The following is a 16,892-nucleotide window of genomic DNA, read 5'->3' on the forward strand; positions in this document are numbered from 1 at the left end:
GCTGACTGCATTTGCAAACAGGAGAAAAAAATCTCCTTCTAACTAAATGCAGATGGAAAAAAATATGTTTTCTGGAAATACTGGAGTAATTACAACTCATGCACCTCAGCATGACCTCTGGAAGAGACATTTTGTCCTCTCTCTAGTGAAAGCGTCACTGGAGAGGAGAGCCACAGGGATCCATCTGCAAGTGCAGACTGGGGGCTACAAGCTTCCCTGAGAGAAACAGGTAAACACATGTATTGGACAGGTAAGAACTTGAGAACTCAAGCGTGTGTGTCTGATTTTCCATACTGAACCTCTCAGGGCTCACTGGCATTGCAGGGACAGTTCCTCTTACAACATCTCTCAAGGTTCCCCTACCTCTAGCCTTGTCTACACGTAGCATTCTCCAACACCATTACTAGGTGGGGTGGCTGTGGGGAGGGTGCTGCCACTTGCCCAGCCACCCCATTCTCACTGTGCGTTCAGGCCAGGCCCAGTACAGGTCCCCCAGTGCCTCCTCACCGGTCTGTGCTTAGAAGAGACATTCTTCTGTGCTGGGAAGGAGCTAAATGAAGCAACACAGAGACCATGTGCTGCAAAACCTTTATGCCAAACTTGAGTGCAACTGACAGTGCAGTAAGAAAAGGTCTATTCCACGGGGTGGGTCTTGTCACTTGAAGTGACAGGAGGGAAAGATTCCGGCCACATCACTTCGGATTGCACTGCAGTGCAGGTACATCCCTCATGCTGGCCATTCTTGTGTGCAGAAACAATGTCATGTGCTCAGTTAAAGGTGATTCTGCTACAAAATTTTCTCTTATCAGTGGGGTACAGATCATAACTTTGTGATTCCTTTCAGTAATGAGATGATTATGATGTTTAACTCAATTTCTTTGATGCAATTTATCCTCAGTTCTGAATTTTGCCCAAGTGCATGTTTGAGAAAAAACACAGACCAAACTGACGTCAAACTCCTAAGGAAGGCACCATTTTTAAAAATGGCTTCTTCAGTGAAAATAGTAATGATCTACTTAAAGTATCTTTAATGGAGAGCTTGTGTTAATTAGGGTCTTAATACAACTATGAGGTATATAAGGGAAGTGTTGTGCAGAGTTGTGGCCATTCACTATCACATGACTCAGTTGAAACTGAATGCTAATACTGAAAGGATTAGTATGGCCATGCTGGTGCAAAAAAAATTCAGGGCCAGCACTGAACTTGATAGAAGAGATCACTTTACCATTGCCATGTAGTCTGCATGAGCAGACACTATTTCCCTCAAGGGTCAGCACTGGGTCTGATCATGTTTAACATCTTCATCAATGACCTGGATTAAGGGATACAATGTACCCTCAGCAAGGTTGCTGATGATAGGAAGTCGGGAGGAGTGGCTGACACACCAGAAGGCCATTCAGCAAGACTTGCACAGGCAGGAGAGTTGGGCAGAGAGGAACCTGATGAGGTTCAACAAGGACAAGTGCAAAGTCCTATATCTGGGAAGGAATAACTGCATGCATCAGTATAGGTTAGGGGCTAACCAGCTGGAAAGGAGCTCTACAGAGAAGGATCTGGGTGTTCTGGTGGACAACAGGTTCGCCATGAGCCAGCAGTGTGCCCTTATGGCCATGAAGGCCAATGGCATCCTGGGGTGCATTAAAAAGTGTGGTCAGTAGGTCAAGGGATCCTCCACCTCTCCTCTGCCCTGGTGAGGCCAGTACTGAGTCCAGTTCTGGGCTCCCCAGTTCAAAAGACGGAACTTCTGGAGAGAACCTAGCAGAGAGCTGTAAGAGTACTTAGGAGCCTGAAGCATTCTCCTTATGAGGAAAGGCTGAGAGACCTGGGACTATTCAGCCTCGAGAAGACTGGGGGGGGGATCTTATCAATGTTTACAAACATCTAATGAGCAGGAGTCAAGTGGATGGGGCCAGGCTCTTTTCAGTGGTGCCCAGAGACAGAACAAGGGGCAATGGGCACAAACTGGAACATGAGAAGTTCCATACGAACACGAGGAAGAAATTCTTTACTGAGAAGATGACAGAGCACTGGAACAGGCTGCTCAGAGGCTGTGGATTCTCCTTCTCTGGAAATATCAAAACCCACCTGGATGCTTTCCTGTGCAACCAACTGTAGGGAACCTGCCTCAGTAAGGGGTTGGACTTGGTGATCTCCAGAGGTCCAACTCCCAGTATCGTGATTCTGTGAAAATAACTTTCCTTGATCAAATGCAGACCTGATGAGAGATACCACTAGGTGAAGTTGCATGATGTAATGTCTCACAAAACACAGAGGAAAACTGCAACTATCACTCAGTATTCCCAGAAGATATTAACCATGATTGTAATTCTCATTACCAATAAGTCTCAGTACCTTTCACTGCTTTTTTGAAAACATTTCTTAATTGTGGAAGTGAATACAAGAGTTTAGGCAAGGATACCGTATGCAATTAATTTAATAGCACTGCAGAATAACAAATCCACTCCTTTAAAACATGATTAATCAATACATCTCTTGAACCAAGAAGAAACCTATACACTCCCATTAAACAAAATCTTCCACAAGAGCAAGTTTAAAAGTAGAACACGTATCTTTGCGATTGCCATAGTCAAAGGCCTGTTTCAATAGAAACAAAAAACAAAGATCAGAAGCTAGTACAGTGGACATTAAATGGGGAATTTTTTTTAACGATTCCCTGAGAATTAAGATTCAGCAACAACTATTGAAAGATTTTTTTCTGTTACAGTGCAAAAGATTACAGCATGTTCTCCCCATTCAAAGATCAAACAGGAAGAGTAAAGGCCACAGTTTTTGTTCACTTTACACATCTTCTGGATTCATCCATTTTTCAAGAGAATTAAATCCCAGCAAACTTCAGCACAGAAGCTAACCTGGATACGAGGGGAAGTGAAGGCTGTAAGGAAAAGGTTTAATCCATGCGTTGAGTGTGCGTGATCAGAATGGGCACTGTTTCTTTCCCTGTGTTCATTTTTACAAATCTGCCTTTCTAACCAATAAACTACGGCAATATTCTAGAAACATCCACCCCAACAGAAACACGCATACACAATACACAGTCACCACCAAAATATACCACTCACTCAAGTAACTTGCAGTCTAAGCAGAAAAAAGGGATAGAGCAGAAAACTGGAATTACTGTTAAGGCCAAAATAATAAATTTAATACCTACAATGAGATTTTATGGCCCATAATATTGCTGAAAGCTCTACATAGCATAGCTTTATGGTTGCATCATTCCTCATCACACAGAAGTGCAATAAACGTGGAATTTGGTTCAACTGTTTGGTACAACAGAAAATCTACTTTGCTTTGTATTTCATTCACCTTAACAAGATGGCATTCCAGGGCCAGTTTGCACTGATCCAGAAAAACTTATCCAAATTTTTCATCTTGTGAAAGGGGGGTTTCTTTCTGTCTTGTTCTAGCACTGAGTCCGTATGTCCATATTGCTCTGTGGCCGCCTGCAAGCTCCCAGGCTCATTCTCCAAGATAGCACAATAACTCTTTCCTTGCAACTTGCAAGTCTTAGCTCTGCAGAATTCTTCCTTTCATTTCTTCATCCAGCAGGTCTGGCAGTGTCTGCTATTGCTTGATATATGAGTGGTGCAACCCAGCAGCGTACAGCATTCATTAACAGAAGACCATAAAAACCTGGCAGAAAAATTGGCACCTGCAATTTTTTAATGATGAAGTCTGGTGATATGGGGTAGCAGCAGAAATGAGACAGTTTTAATAACGTTTAGGGAAAAAAAAAGTGAGAAAAGGAGGGGTGTGAATGGCTGGCATGAGACCAAGAGAGCAGCCTTGGGTTGGAAGGGACCTTAAAGATCATCTAGTTCCAACCCTCCTGCCAAAATCGCACCACGTGAGCTGAGGAGTCAAAGTGAGCATAGAAACTACTACAGCTATAAAATGTTGGGCATATTCTTGCACATCTGATAATAGCTTGGCTACTCTGGAGCCGCTGTGCTTATGCCATGCAGTTAATCCACACGTGTGTATGTTCACCTGGTCTGGACATCAGCTCTCAACTTTGGCCAGACTGTGGGAGCTCCAGAAACGCTGAATGTATGGCCACACTCCTATCTCTTGGAAAAACTCTCTAAGTGAAAGTAAAAGATAAATCTAATAGAAGAGATGGTTATCATATCTCTAAATCTTGAAGATTGTGATCCAGTTAGGGTTGTTTATAATTCATTTTTTCCTAAGTGTTTTCTCTGTTTCCCTAGAGTATTTTTCTGCATGACTTCATTAACTGTTTTACTCAAGAAGATCCAAGAGAAAAATGTATGAAAATAATCTTTACCATCTCTTTGAAGCAGCAATCAAAAAGGTTAAAAGAATCAGCTGGCTATAAACTATGACATTTACTGTCTATCAAGAGTATTCATCATATTGGACAAGAAGATAATGCAATGTGAGTCACAGCAAAACGATTCAATATAAACGGATTTCAGGGATACAAGCCTCAGGTTGACATTAAAGTACTTTATAGTGAAAAGACTCTTCTTTTTCTACAGTGACAATCTCCAAATGCACCACCAGCTACTTTTATTCTTTATACAAGTCACAAAGATTCTGGCCTCTGTTTGCCCCATTAGCCAGACAAATCACAAAATTTTGTTGGTAGTTCTGAAGACACCAGTTCATATTTGCTTCTGTCACTCCTTAGCCAATCAGTAGCTGTTGAACATTTTGCTGACCCAAGTACTACTTGTCTGGTAGAACAAGTCTACAAGCTCAAGTGCATAACACCTCAGTTCAGACTTTTACTTAAAAAAAGACACAAAGATTAGTGACACAATTGACAGTTTAGCACAAGTCTCATTGTGGACGGTGACAAAAAGGTTCCCAGTGTGTCAGATCTTCAATTTCTCTCTAGGCAGCAGCTGCCAGACATGATGGAGTGTAGATCTTGACAAGTTCATCCCAAGCACAGTCTACCACCTACAAAGCAAACAAAATTTATTTAGCATCATTTTGACAAAAAACAGATGGAACTTAAAAAAAATTAAAACATATTGTTGGGTTAACTTCGGTTGGTATTCTGATTTACAGTGCTTCAAAATTAGGTAACAAGGCGGTGGCTCTCTTATTTTTTTTCATTTAAAAAAAAAACAAACTTGTCTTCACTAAAGTGCCCAGAAATTTACACTTGCCTATTTTTAATACTTCGCATGAGAAAAGCAGGGAAACCTTGGAGTTTGAAGTGATTGTTCAATGTAGGCTAATGCAAAATATAACAGAATAGGATGAAGGAAGGACATACAAATTTACAGGTCGTGTGACATCTCTTCACAGGCTTTCAAGATTCTTTTACCATGACATCTCTGCACTTCATGATCCAATGTGACCAACTTCCTCATACTTGCATGTTGGAAAAGTCATTACAGACATTTGTCAAATGGAGAGTTGAGGAACCAAGAAACAAAGACCAAATGACACAGGATGATTCTTGAAGAATTAAGACAGTTCTTCAGTCTCAGACTAACAAGCTAAGAGAACACCGTATTTTTTGCTGAGAAAAGAGATGTCTGTTTGCTGAGAATTGAGTACTGGTGACCAAAGGCATCTCAAAGGCCATGGGGGGGGGGGGAGTAGGTGTTACTTCCTTCAAGCACTACATAGACCACCCTAGTCTGATGAGGAAGTGATGCCACTCATGCCAGTTGCCTCTTACAAACACAGCAACTGATTCCAATATAACTGAAAATATTCTGAATCGCAAGTCCCAAGCTCTATTTCAGGAGTAAGTTAGAAACTAAAATCACAAACAAGGAGGTTAACCTAATTCTACAACACTAGGTTTGAATAAATAATGAGATTCTGCAGAAGTACACTATAGAATACTTTAGTTTGATAATGATTTGGATAATGCATCTGAGAGTCTGTAACAAAATGAAAGGGTTAACCACACTGACTATTAGTCAAGTAACATAGTGTATAATCACAGAATATTGCGTAGGATAATGACTAAGGCAAAGGAAAGCAGAAAAAGGTGAGCTAAAAAGTTGATGAGTCCTGCGGATATGTACCAATAAATCTGGCTGAATCCATCTTGAATTATCTTTATAAAGTCCTTTCCAGTTGGGATAACAAAAGATACAGTATTGTATCCCCTACACAACAAGCTCCTTTCTGCTTCAGATTCCAATTCCTGTTCTCTTCTAGAGCCAGAACGAACAGCTGCACATGAAAAATTTGGAAATCCAGCTTCAATATTTGATTTTATACTATAATTAGCCCATTTTGTGTTTACTATACTGCACTATTATTCATTTCTATTGCTTCCTTAGCTGCTTCTACTTAGTTATTTGAAGTGTCTTCCATATACATCTAAACGTACCAAAAAATCTCTCAAAAATGTCTGTCTATTCATACGACATAATAGAGCTTTGTATGGTATAATGTTCTACTGCATTGCAGTCCCTCCAAATCATGCAAAAAAAAAAAAAAAAGAGAGAGAGAAAATCTGAGCTTCCCACTAAAGAAGCTGTGCAGAAATTGTCAATCATATAAAATACAGTTTTAAAATATTCTCTAGAGCTCTGGATCAATATTTGCATTTCCCTAATACTTTACATTTTCATGCAGAAACAAGATAACATTTGGAAAAAACCCATGGGAATTCCCACCTGCTATCAATATAATTAGCATCCTGAAGCAGGCTCTGAACAAATATAGCTACAGAACCATTTAATCTAGCAACACTCAAAATAAACATGGGGATTAAAAGAGGATTTTAAAAGGATCACTTGTGGTAATTTGCCCAACTCATTGACTTAAAGATAGAACACGAAAGATGAAGAGGTAACCAACTAACAGAAGGAAAATAAAGCTACAACAAATAGTGCTGTATCAAGTTCTCCTGCACAGCAGGAACTTTACAGTGGAAGACCGATATCAGAAACCTTGATGAGAGTACACACGTAAGGAACAACAAACAGGTATGCATGTCAAATTGTGACGCTACTGGCTGGAACAACACTAGCAAAAGCAACTGTATTTCTGTTTCTCTGTAATACTTTCTCCAAGACACAGTTAAGACCGTAAGAGAAAGGTGACAACTGTAAGTTAAGAGTAACAGCAAATGTTAATTTCCAGACAGCTGCTACACACACCAATGTCAGTGTCTCAAATACGAATCACTAAGAAGAACCGTCAGATAAAGATAAGTGGATATTTACACAGCTACTGCATCAGGTTACCAAATGTCTTCTCCTTTCATTTTGACTTTTTTTTCTTACAAAGACCTATCTTCCACAGCGTTCTTATGACTGTTGTATGCCTTTGCTAAGAGGAAAGCATAGGATATTGAACAAGTGCTTTAAAAAGTGCTTAGAAAGGTCACTTCTCAAATTACATGTGAATATGTTTTAATACATACTGTAAAGCACATTAGCCTTTCTTTTTCTGATTTTAAAATAAGTGTTACTTTAATTAAATATTAAAAAGCAGCAGGGATTCCCACTGGGAGGAGGGCTAATCCAGCACATCACAGTAAACAGAGGCACAGAAACTAGATCGTTAACTTCCTTTATGTTTTTCATATCTTGACCAATGAGATGATGTTACTAACAGGTGGAGAAAGTGTTTCCACAGTAAGATGAAGGACAAAGGAAAACTTTAACAACTCAAACATCACCTGCATAGCCAGCAGTTCCTCACCACCACGAACATGGAGGTTTGTCCTTCAGTGAAAATACATTCTTTGCTGTCTTGAGACAAATTTAACTTACAGATTGAAACAAATGTCACTGATTTCTGTATTTAGAGAGTATGTGATTTACTTCTTCTCCTCTTTTTTTTTTTTTTTTTAAGTTAACACACAAACAGAGTAAAGGACAGTTTACTTCAGTTGCAAAGAACTGTATACATTATAATTTCCTTATACTTTGGACACCCATATGTCACTATCATTTATGCACACTGAATAGCTCTTGTGACAGTACAATACAATTCTACTAAAGCAACTTTTATTTATCAGAAATTGCAGACAAAAGGAGAATAGCAACAGTTTAATTGTAAAAAAGAATATTCTACCTTACACTGACTGTTGAATTACATCAAGAAATAATACAAGTTCTAAATTCCACATAATAATACACATTCTAAAATTGGTAATTTTCCTGCCAGTTATCAATTGTTACTAAAGGTTAATGGGATAAAAGCAGTCTAACAAAATTGTATTAACTACTTCTGTCTTACCCTTTTATTTCAGTAGGAAAACTGCTGTACTAGCACATGTGCTGGGGGTATTGTATTGTTATTGCCGCAACATAAATGTCATGCCAAGTTATCTGCCAGCAGAGATTTAAGCACATCTACCTCAAGCACAAAAACAAAATGGGTATCACTACTCTTCCCTTTATGTAAAGCCAAAACGCAAGCAAATCAACCCAAACCTGCAGTTATCATAGGAATCTGATTGCCTGATTAGAAAATCATCGTTTAAATGAAGCAGCTATCCTGTATTTTATTGAAATGTTCCTTGTCACAGAGTATAAAAATTTTTCCCACCAACTGATTTAACATTGATATCCATTAATTTACCAAAGACATTTCCATTGACTTACTAACTGATTTACTTCCTTGACAGGCTGTTTCCTATTCATCACAATCATCTTGCTTTGCAATAGACTTAGACCTTTTCCAGCTCCTGAGGACAATCCATTCAGTCTGGTGCAATTATCTGATTGACATTCTGCTTCTTTACTATTCAGAAGGAGCAAAAAAAAAAAAAAAAGAAGAGAAATCTCCCAAGTCATTAGCTTTTTTTTCTTCCCAATGTTTGAATCCATAATAAAACCTCAGGCCCTAATCCAGATGAATTACATTCAAAACTCAAAACAACAACTAAAAACTGATTTCAGTAGCCCCTTTATAAAGGGATTTGAAGAAAGTACAGCTTTCTCCATGCCAATATTTTCATCCTTTTTAACGGCAAATCCAGAAGTACCTTGGTGCCATTCAGCTTCCTGAGTGCTTGTAATAAATCCAGATAATGCACAGATGTGTCTGATAATGACTCATTTCTCTTTTCAGCTTTTCTCCATCTCACCCCATTTTCAAATAAAACCAATAAGACCTGTCTTTCTTCTGTAAGAAGAGGTATCAGAAAAAATACTCAGTTCTTCTCTTCCATTAATGTTGTGTTTCCCTTCCTCTTTTAGTTTCTTATCTTCTGCGGCATTTTATATGGAATTTAACAGCCTATTTATATTATTATTATATATTTTTGAAGACTTCTGAACATCCTCTGTATGTATGCAAGATGGAGAGTAGTTAGGTTTGCTTTCAGAGGTGATCACTCCTAGTATTCCACTTCCAGACTAGAACAGTTTTGGCCTTAGTCCTCCATTTACATACCATATCCTAGAAAAAGTAGAAAACATTTCTGTTTTAGCACTTTATTAGTACTTTTTTTTTCCTCTGGACTGGGGCCATTAAAAAGAGATAGAATAGGCAGATCTCCTTCTTCACCAAAACAATTTGCTTAAGTACATAATGGACCATGCATGAATTAAAATGTTCTCAATACCTATTTTGTACTAGAAAATCTAGGCTAGTGGTACAGCCTTTTGTTTAGTCAAAAGATGCCATGAGCTGCACATGATGTCTACCTTCACACAAGAACAAAGTGATGGAGTCTGTAAATGTAAACCATTCATTTTGAATTTTCAGTGACAGATTTCTCTAGTGTACTTCTGAAAATAACACATAGTGATTTAATTGCTGTTTCCAAAAAAGACAGAATTAAACCCTCAACCTGAAGTTCTTATAAAGAACAGCTATTTCAGATACTGCTTAAGAAATCTATTTATTTCTTAGGGAGATAAAAGATTTAGGGGGCATTATTTTTCAGGTTTCAAAGATGTGTCACAATTCACCAATTTAAAAATCAGTCACCCATCTCAACACATTAGTTGCTCCAACACGGGCAACAGGAAGACAACGTGGTAGTCATGCTGTGCTTTTCTAAATGTAAGACTTCTGATTGTGTTTTCCATGAATAAGATGTAAAGGAAATTGAGGCATAAGTTGCAGGTTAGAAAAGCCTTGGAATTTCCACAGTAGCAGCAGCAGTTCCTCTGCACTTATAGATAAAGGGAGACACACCTCCTGATTCCCTGATCAGTAAACACAATCTTAGGTTGTGCAGAAGATACTCTGGAACCAGCCCTTCCAAGCTTGTGCCCCAGTGACCCAAAATGCAGTCAAAATGCAGGGAAACTGTGTTTTCCTAATGATCACATCCAATCTTCAAGCTGAGAGTTAAATTTCTTTTTTGAATACAATCACAGATACTGGTAAAGCAAAGTTTTCAGCAACAGCTGAAAAACCCCATTGTCTTCCACTGAGTTTCACTAGCGCAATTCACTGAGATAACTCAAATATTTATTGATTATGCAGACCTAAAACGAAATCCAGAACGTGGACTAACAAATGAGGCTTTCAGGAGTTGAAATTATTTTTAAGCTACTGAAATACAGCACACAACCAACACATTTATTAAGAAACTGCTGCTTCACATCTCTTTTCAGTACATCAGCATCAGTTACTTTTTCCTCTCAGCAGACTGACACTGCAGCTTCCACAACATTGTGATGCCTGGCAGCAACTTTTCCAAGTGCTCTAAGATGAGACTTCTCTTGATAATAGTCACTATGAGTGACTATTATTCATAAATGGTTAACTTTGACTTATACAGTGAAAATTTAACAGTTTGCAAAGGACATACTGCAATAATTGCTAGGAAGAAATGTCACCTCCCTCTTCTCCTCTTCCAGCTGTGTAAAGGTGTTCACTTTGGTTTAATGACAATATTTGCAGCTAGTTAAATCTGATCTTTCCATGTAAAAGTCCACTCTGAAGCTAAGTAAAAGCAGAGCTGCTCTAGAATCTTTTTATCTCAAAGGATCACCAACAGCATAACTTCAGTAACATCCCAGAGAAGGTCCATAGGGAGAGATTAAAATGCAGTAGAGATAGTGATACAATTACAGCAGTGTGACAGCTACAACAGCTGAGTGAAAGCTATTGGTTCTCTGGTAATTAAGTGTAGTAGATAAGAGCAAATGAGCAAAAGCAAGGTCTTTGCTTTTCTATACATTTCCACAAGAAGTACTTTTATACAAAACATTTGCTGTTTCTGGGGCTGACAAGGGTGCATGACTAATGAACAGCAAAACAGAGCAAAACAGCCTCACTACAGATATCTCCTGCCTTTCCATTTGCTCCTCTCCTGCCCTTTCTCCCACTTTCTGTGCTGGTATAGCTAAGGCTGTATACTGCACAAACTGCACGTAGAAAACAGGTAGCAGAACAAACTTGTACACCAGAACTTGACAGACAATCAAAGATTTCTCCATAAAATTGCAAGATCTTAGAACTAGATTTCAGTTACCTCCAGGGGATACATCTCAAGTAAGTACAGTTTGACTACATCTCCCTCCAACTACTGAGGAATGACACCTTTTTAAGTTTTAGTGATACTGATGCCATATGAAAGCTCACGATGCCATCAGCACAGCAGTACATCATTGGATCAACAGACTGTTGCTACAAAGCAAGTATCTCCTCTGGGTTCTAATGGCCTCTGGGCACATGGAAGGAAGGAGCATAGACTGGTATGGACACAAAATACTCGTGATACCCTACTGCTTTAGGGAGAAGAAAGCAGAGATGTAGAGAAGCTGAGTCACAAAGAACACTGTAAAAAGAGAGCACAAAACTGATCTCACAGGTACTGTAGTGGTATCAGCACCTAGCACCATATTATTATCATGCATGCACTGCCATATCTCACATCACCATCTCCAGTGCAACAGAGCAAAACTGTAGCCATGCCCTTTGTTATAGTGACACACCCTGGAGTCCCAGGCACTTTGAAGAAATAAGATAAACCAGTTTTATGTGAGCTAATCTACTCTGGGAGAATATTTACAAATGGGTGTACAGCCATACAGAGGGCTAGAAAAAACAATTTTGCCTTCCAAACCATGTTGACATAAAAAGCTTTTTAGACAGTAAGAATGGTACTTAATATGACTATTAATTAATAGCTTGTCCATTGCATGAAGGAGTAAAGCAGTTCTGATCTCAAACTGTAACTCCTTCTGAAGTATACAGTGAAAATCACAAATCATACAAATGCGTGAAGAACAGTTATTGGGACTCATTATCAGTTCTTGATAGAGAACAGCCATGACAGCAACCTACATACTGGAAGCAGCAGCATAACTTAGGCAAATAATCTTTGCTGGATCAACGTAGAAGCCAGGGAAAAGCTGCAAGGGCTCAGATTGTTCAGTAAGCATTCACTTTTTATCTGGTAGTTGCAGTTCAATTCTATTGCAGATTTTTTTTGTTGTTGTTTTCTTTTCCCTTTTTTTTTTTAAGCAATGTTTACATTGCCAATTGCTGTGATATCCAATCATCACAATTCACTAAATCAACTCAACAGAAAAAGCAGAGGAATATTAAAGCTATTGCAGATGCCAAATTTATGTCTGGAAGGCACATTGGCATGAACTGTTGTCGACGGTTTACGGGCGTTAGGCCCGATTCCGTGACAAAGGGGACGGGGGACCCAAGGGCCCACGTCCCGGGAAAAGGGGAAAGGGGAAAAGGGTAGGGAGATGGCCCTGAGAGCAAAGAACAGCGGCAACAATCTGAGGAGAAACAAAACTAATTTACTAAATAAAATATCGGAATGCAAAACAACACACTATAATACAATATAATTACAATTTAAGCTGATAAATTCAATACAGAGAGAGAGAATGTCCCAAAGTCAAGGTAGGCCTTACTCTACTACCGACGATAAGACGGCTGGAGAGCGAGGTGCTGCCAAGACGAGAGACGGCGGAAAAAGGGGACGAGGTCTCGTGATCTGCAAGTTTTTATACTGCGAGCTTTTATCTTTTCCCTCCGGCTGGAAAATGGTAACAGAGGAGCAAAGTGCCGTGGGGACTGTAGTAGTCCTTCTCTTCTGAGAACCAGGTACATTCACTACATGATGTTATGATGTGGAATACCAATAACCGAAAATCATAAAACCATGACAACTGTACATGGATAAGTACTTTGGATTTACAGGCTGATACTTCCACATTAAGCCCAACACAAGTCTTGCACAATTTCTGCGTGGAAAAAGATATCTGGATGCATGAATGCCCTAATGTAGATAGGTATACACAACATTCTCCTTTTTCCAACACACCAGTGCAGGTGCAGCTGTTTGCTTTGAATTCATTATCGTCAATGAGCCTTGTTCCAAGAAGGCTGTGCCATACATTGCAGTCACAAAAGAAAGAATGTCCTTTCAGCAGGAACTCAGTTTGACAGATGTATCACACAAAAAGACAACGTATTTAGCCAGACAGTCAAAAACACCATCCACTGTAACACTTGGGGCTCTTTCCAACAGGCTTAGAACCAAGATGCAATCACATTCTCAATACAAAGGAAGAAAACCCTTTTTGTCATCTCATTCAGATCCATGGCAAAAGCCACACCAACTTCATGGAAAGTTGAGCTGGGCTCCGAGCACGCTGTGAGGTAGCAATCTAAGGCCCTAAAGCATTAAGCTATGCTTCCTGCTCTCTCTGGCTCCAATTCAGACAGAATCATATCTGTGCACTCACTTGGGATGAAGCTTTAATTCCTAGCAACTGGCCTTTACGCTACTCTTGCTCTGCCCCAATGAAAAATAACCTGAACCTTGGGATTTTTATTCAATCTGACAAATTGCCCTACACTGTTCACGGCACGGCCTCATGAATAGCTACCGCAGCACCCCTGAGGCACCAGAATTAAGGGAACAAACAGTCTGGCATGAAGCTCTTCAAGTCTGCACCAATGCCAAGAATGAGTCCACATGCACTAAGCTAAGTATTGTACCAAACTGACACTTTTCTCCCATATTATTTTGTCAGTAGCAGAAATTAGGATGGTTTTATTTTGTCCAGTCAGAATTTCATCTCAAATGAAATAAGTCATTTTCACCTAAGATAAAAAATGAATTTCACTTTGAATTAGAAAAGAATCTAGATGCAAATAACATCTGCAGCATAGTTAACCAAGTGGCAGTAACTTCTGTGTCAAAACTATACATTTTAAAGTAAATTATTAACTTTATTTTCAGTTTTCTTCTGCCTTTCTTGCTGGAAAAAAAAAAAACACAAAACAACCAATTTATACTACATATAACAATTCTCTGTTTATAAAACAGAAATATTTGCAGAGGAGAGAATCCTACCACAACCAGTACGCAAGGAGGTGCCCTTGCCAAAATGGGTCCCACTCATTCAGATTAATAACTGAAGGTTTTATAATTCTGAATATACATTGAGACTCCTGTGGTACTCCTAGTGTTATGATAAACCAGATTCAGAGATCAAGTGTGACGCTAGCAATACTAACCTTAACTTTTCAAGTAGATGGAACACAGCTCCATGTCTTTGTTTGGTATCCTAGACCATTCTCCATTACTCTTCCTTCCAAAATAAAGCCACCTCATTTTCCACGAGCTTGCCATGGCTTTCAGCTACCTGATTTGGTAATTCTGTCAGTTCTGTCCTCTTCTCCGGCTCAACACAAGTAACTGCTTTATAAATAAATATGCACCTAAAAAGGATTTTACTTAATAAGCATTCAGCCAGATTCACTTTCAAAAGCTTTCTGCGATCTGGTGGCTGTTATTCAGGATCCAAGTGCTGTAGTCAAGCCTTAACAGAACTGGCTATAATAGGCAAGCGAAAGGTAAATATGTCACGTCTCTTACCTGGCCACATTTGTGAAGGCTTAAATCTAGTCCACATGTAAATTCAGTATGATGCTCAACCGTTTCCAGCAAAGGGTTAGGCTTGGAAAAGTCCCAGAATCTATACAGGGAGGGAGGGTGGGAAGAAAAGAAAAATCAAACAAACCACAATTAAAGTAATTGAAAGGCCATTTAAAAAATATAATTTGAGATATTGACAAATCTGTTGCTGCCAGGATGTTTAAAAGAGCAAACTCATCCACTTAGAAAACATAACTAATCATATTCCTGCAAAGCCATCTGCTGATTTGCATAAATTTAACCTCACTGGGTAAAGCCATCTTTGTCTCTTGTTGCAGAAAGTGAGATCAAAATTGGCATTAAAGACCACCATTTCGGACATTACTAAAACAGAAAAAAATGTAGGATAGAATTTTCTTGTTGTATTTCTTGAAAGCTGGATAACTGTATCCCTGTAAGATATCAGCACTAATTATCATTTTTCTCAATATTTGGTATCATTCAGTATGAGATGTTTATTTATGGAAAACTACTTGTTCATGTATGACATTGGCCATTCCCAGTCTCCAGTTTGAGACTGTGCTTCTGTAAAACATTATACTTTAGTAACAAACATGTACTACAAAGATCAAGTGGCACTATACAATTAATACCACAGTCTAATGATGGCACAAAAGAAAGATTTGTTTTTGTTTTTTTGGGGGGAGGATTGTACAGTATTGCTTGGAAAAGTCCACAGGCTGCAGAGTACTGCACATTTTGGGGGGCGGCAGCTGTAACCAGATTTTCTACAGTTTTAATTTTCTCACAGTGGTCAATCAGACGCTTTATTTCTTTTCTAACAATCACAAAGGTCTCTTTGCATTACTCTTATTGGGCAAAGTGACAATAATTAATAAGAACAGTTCATTATCAGACTAACTACACTGAACGCTCTTTACGTTCAAACCAATTCAGGTAAAATAGCAAACATTGGAGCCAGCAGGATAAGTTTGTTTAATGTGTAGATGTTATTTCCTTAATAAATGACCAAAGTGGTATCAGCACAATGGCTGTGCCATAGCAACAACCCTCTTAAATTTTTCCTAGTACCTGAGATCTAAGATAAACAACCTATTTTGCAAGAGAGAGGGGAAAAAAGACCATCTCAGCATTTTCATCCTCACCCATTTGTTCATAAGAAGGTAAGGAACGGTCAAAAATCGTACAGTCTTAGGACTGGAAACCACTGATGACAATTACATGGTGGCTCTGATACTTTACTGCAGTACAAAGTAAAAAATACTATCTGTAGCCCAGCTTTCAATACTAGTGTGGTTCTGCTTACTCTTTGTTCCATGATTTGTCTTTTTTCTTTTAATGGAAAGATGCACTTCCAATTAAAAGAAAAACATATATTTAAATACTGCTATCGTTAAAGATACATTACTTAATATTTTTAATTACAAATATTTAACATTTATACAAACAGACCTGTTCATTAGAAGAAATGAAAAAGAAAATACACAAATATCCCTTGGCAGTATTCTTCAACAATGTTATAGTGCTATTAAAAGAAGCAGAAATTTGTTTTGCTAGATGAAAGAGAACATTTCATTTATGAGGTTGAACCATTTGGTGAGTAGCTCCTGTGGTCAACATTTTCCTAACTTTAAGAGAGATTCCACCATCTAATACTTTTTTCAGAAAGCTAGCACATGCAGGCAGGAAAATGCCAGTGAATTTGCAAACTATAATAACGTCACATTTATTCATATGTTATAATATTTACCATAAAATTGTAATTCTTGTCTTCTTTAAAAAGAACACACGTGCTTAACACCAGTCTATGAGTGATTCTGACTTCCACAATTGCAATGAAGTCAAACCATAATCGAAAAGTTACAAACAGTTCTGAATAAGGTTAATTTCATCAGCTGTAATGCTCGAGGCTCTGACTACCACTAGCAACTTTGCTACCAATGAAAATTCTTACAACACTGAAGGAGCTACTATCAACTGAGACATTCAAATTAACACGTTCTTCTACTGCAGAGGTGTCAGTTTCATGCTGGAAAATGCCAGTGATAAGTATTTTGATTATCTGGAAGATAATTTTTAGTTA

The 16,892-nt window shown here is 38.6% G+C and overlaps 1 protein-coding gene across 2 annotated transcripts in view; it reads right to left on the reverse strand.

Moving 5' to 3' along the window:
* Window positions 2,417-16,892, reverse strand: part of PEX7 (peroxisomal biogenesis factor 7) — a 35,645-nt gene continuing 21,169 nt past the window's right edge. The window contains exons 9-11 of one of the 2 annotated variants that reach the window (XR_002436669.1): window positions 14,789-14,888; window positions 14,428-14,631; window positions 2,417-4,947 (exon numbers count right to left, since the gene is read on the reverse strand). Coding sequence is in view for 1 of the 2 variants with exons in the window: in XM_021390908.1 (XP_021246583.1) it covers window positions 4,879-4,947; window positions 14,789-14,888 (169 nt within the window). In the remaining variant the exon portion in view is untranslated. The remainder of the gene's footprint in view (window positions 4,948-14,427; window positions 14,632-14,788; window positions 14,889-16,892) is intronic. The other variant, XM_021390908.1, reaches the window with a different exon arrangement.

The sequence above is a fragment of the Numida meleagris genome, chromosome 3 (assembly GCF_002078875.1).
Source record: "Numida meleagris isolate 19003 breed g44 Domestic line chromosome 3, NumMel1.0, whole genome shotgun sequence".
Lineage (NCBI taxonomy): Eukaryota > Metazoa > Chordata > Aves > Galliformes > Numididae > Numida > Numida meleagris.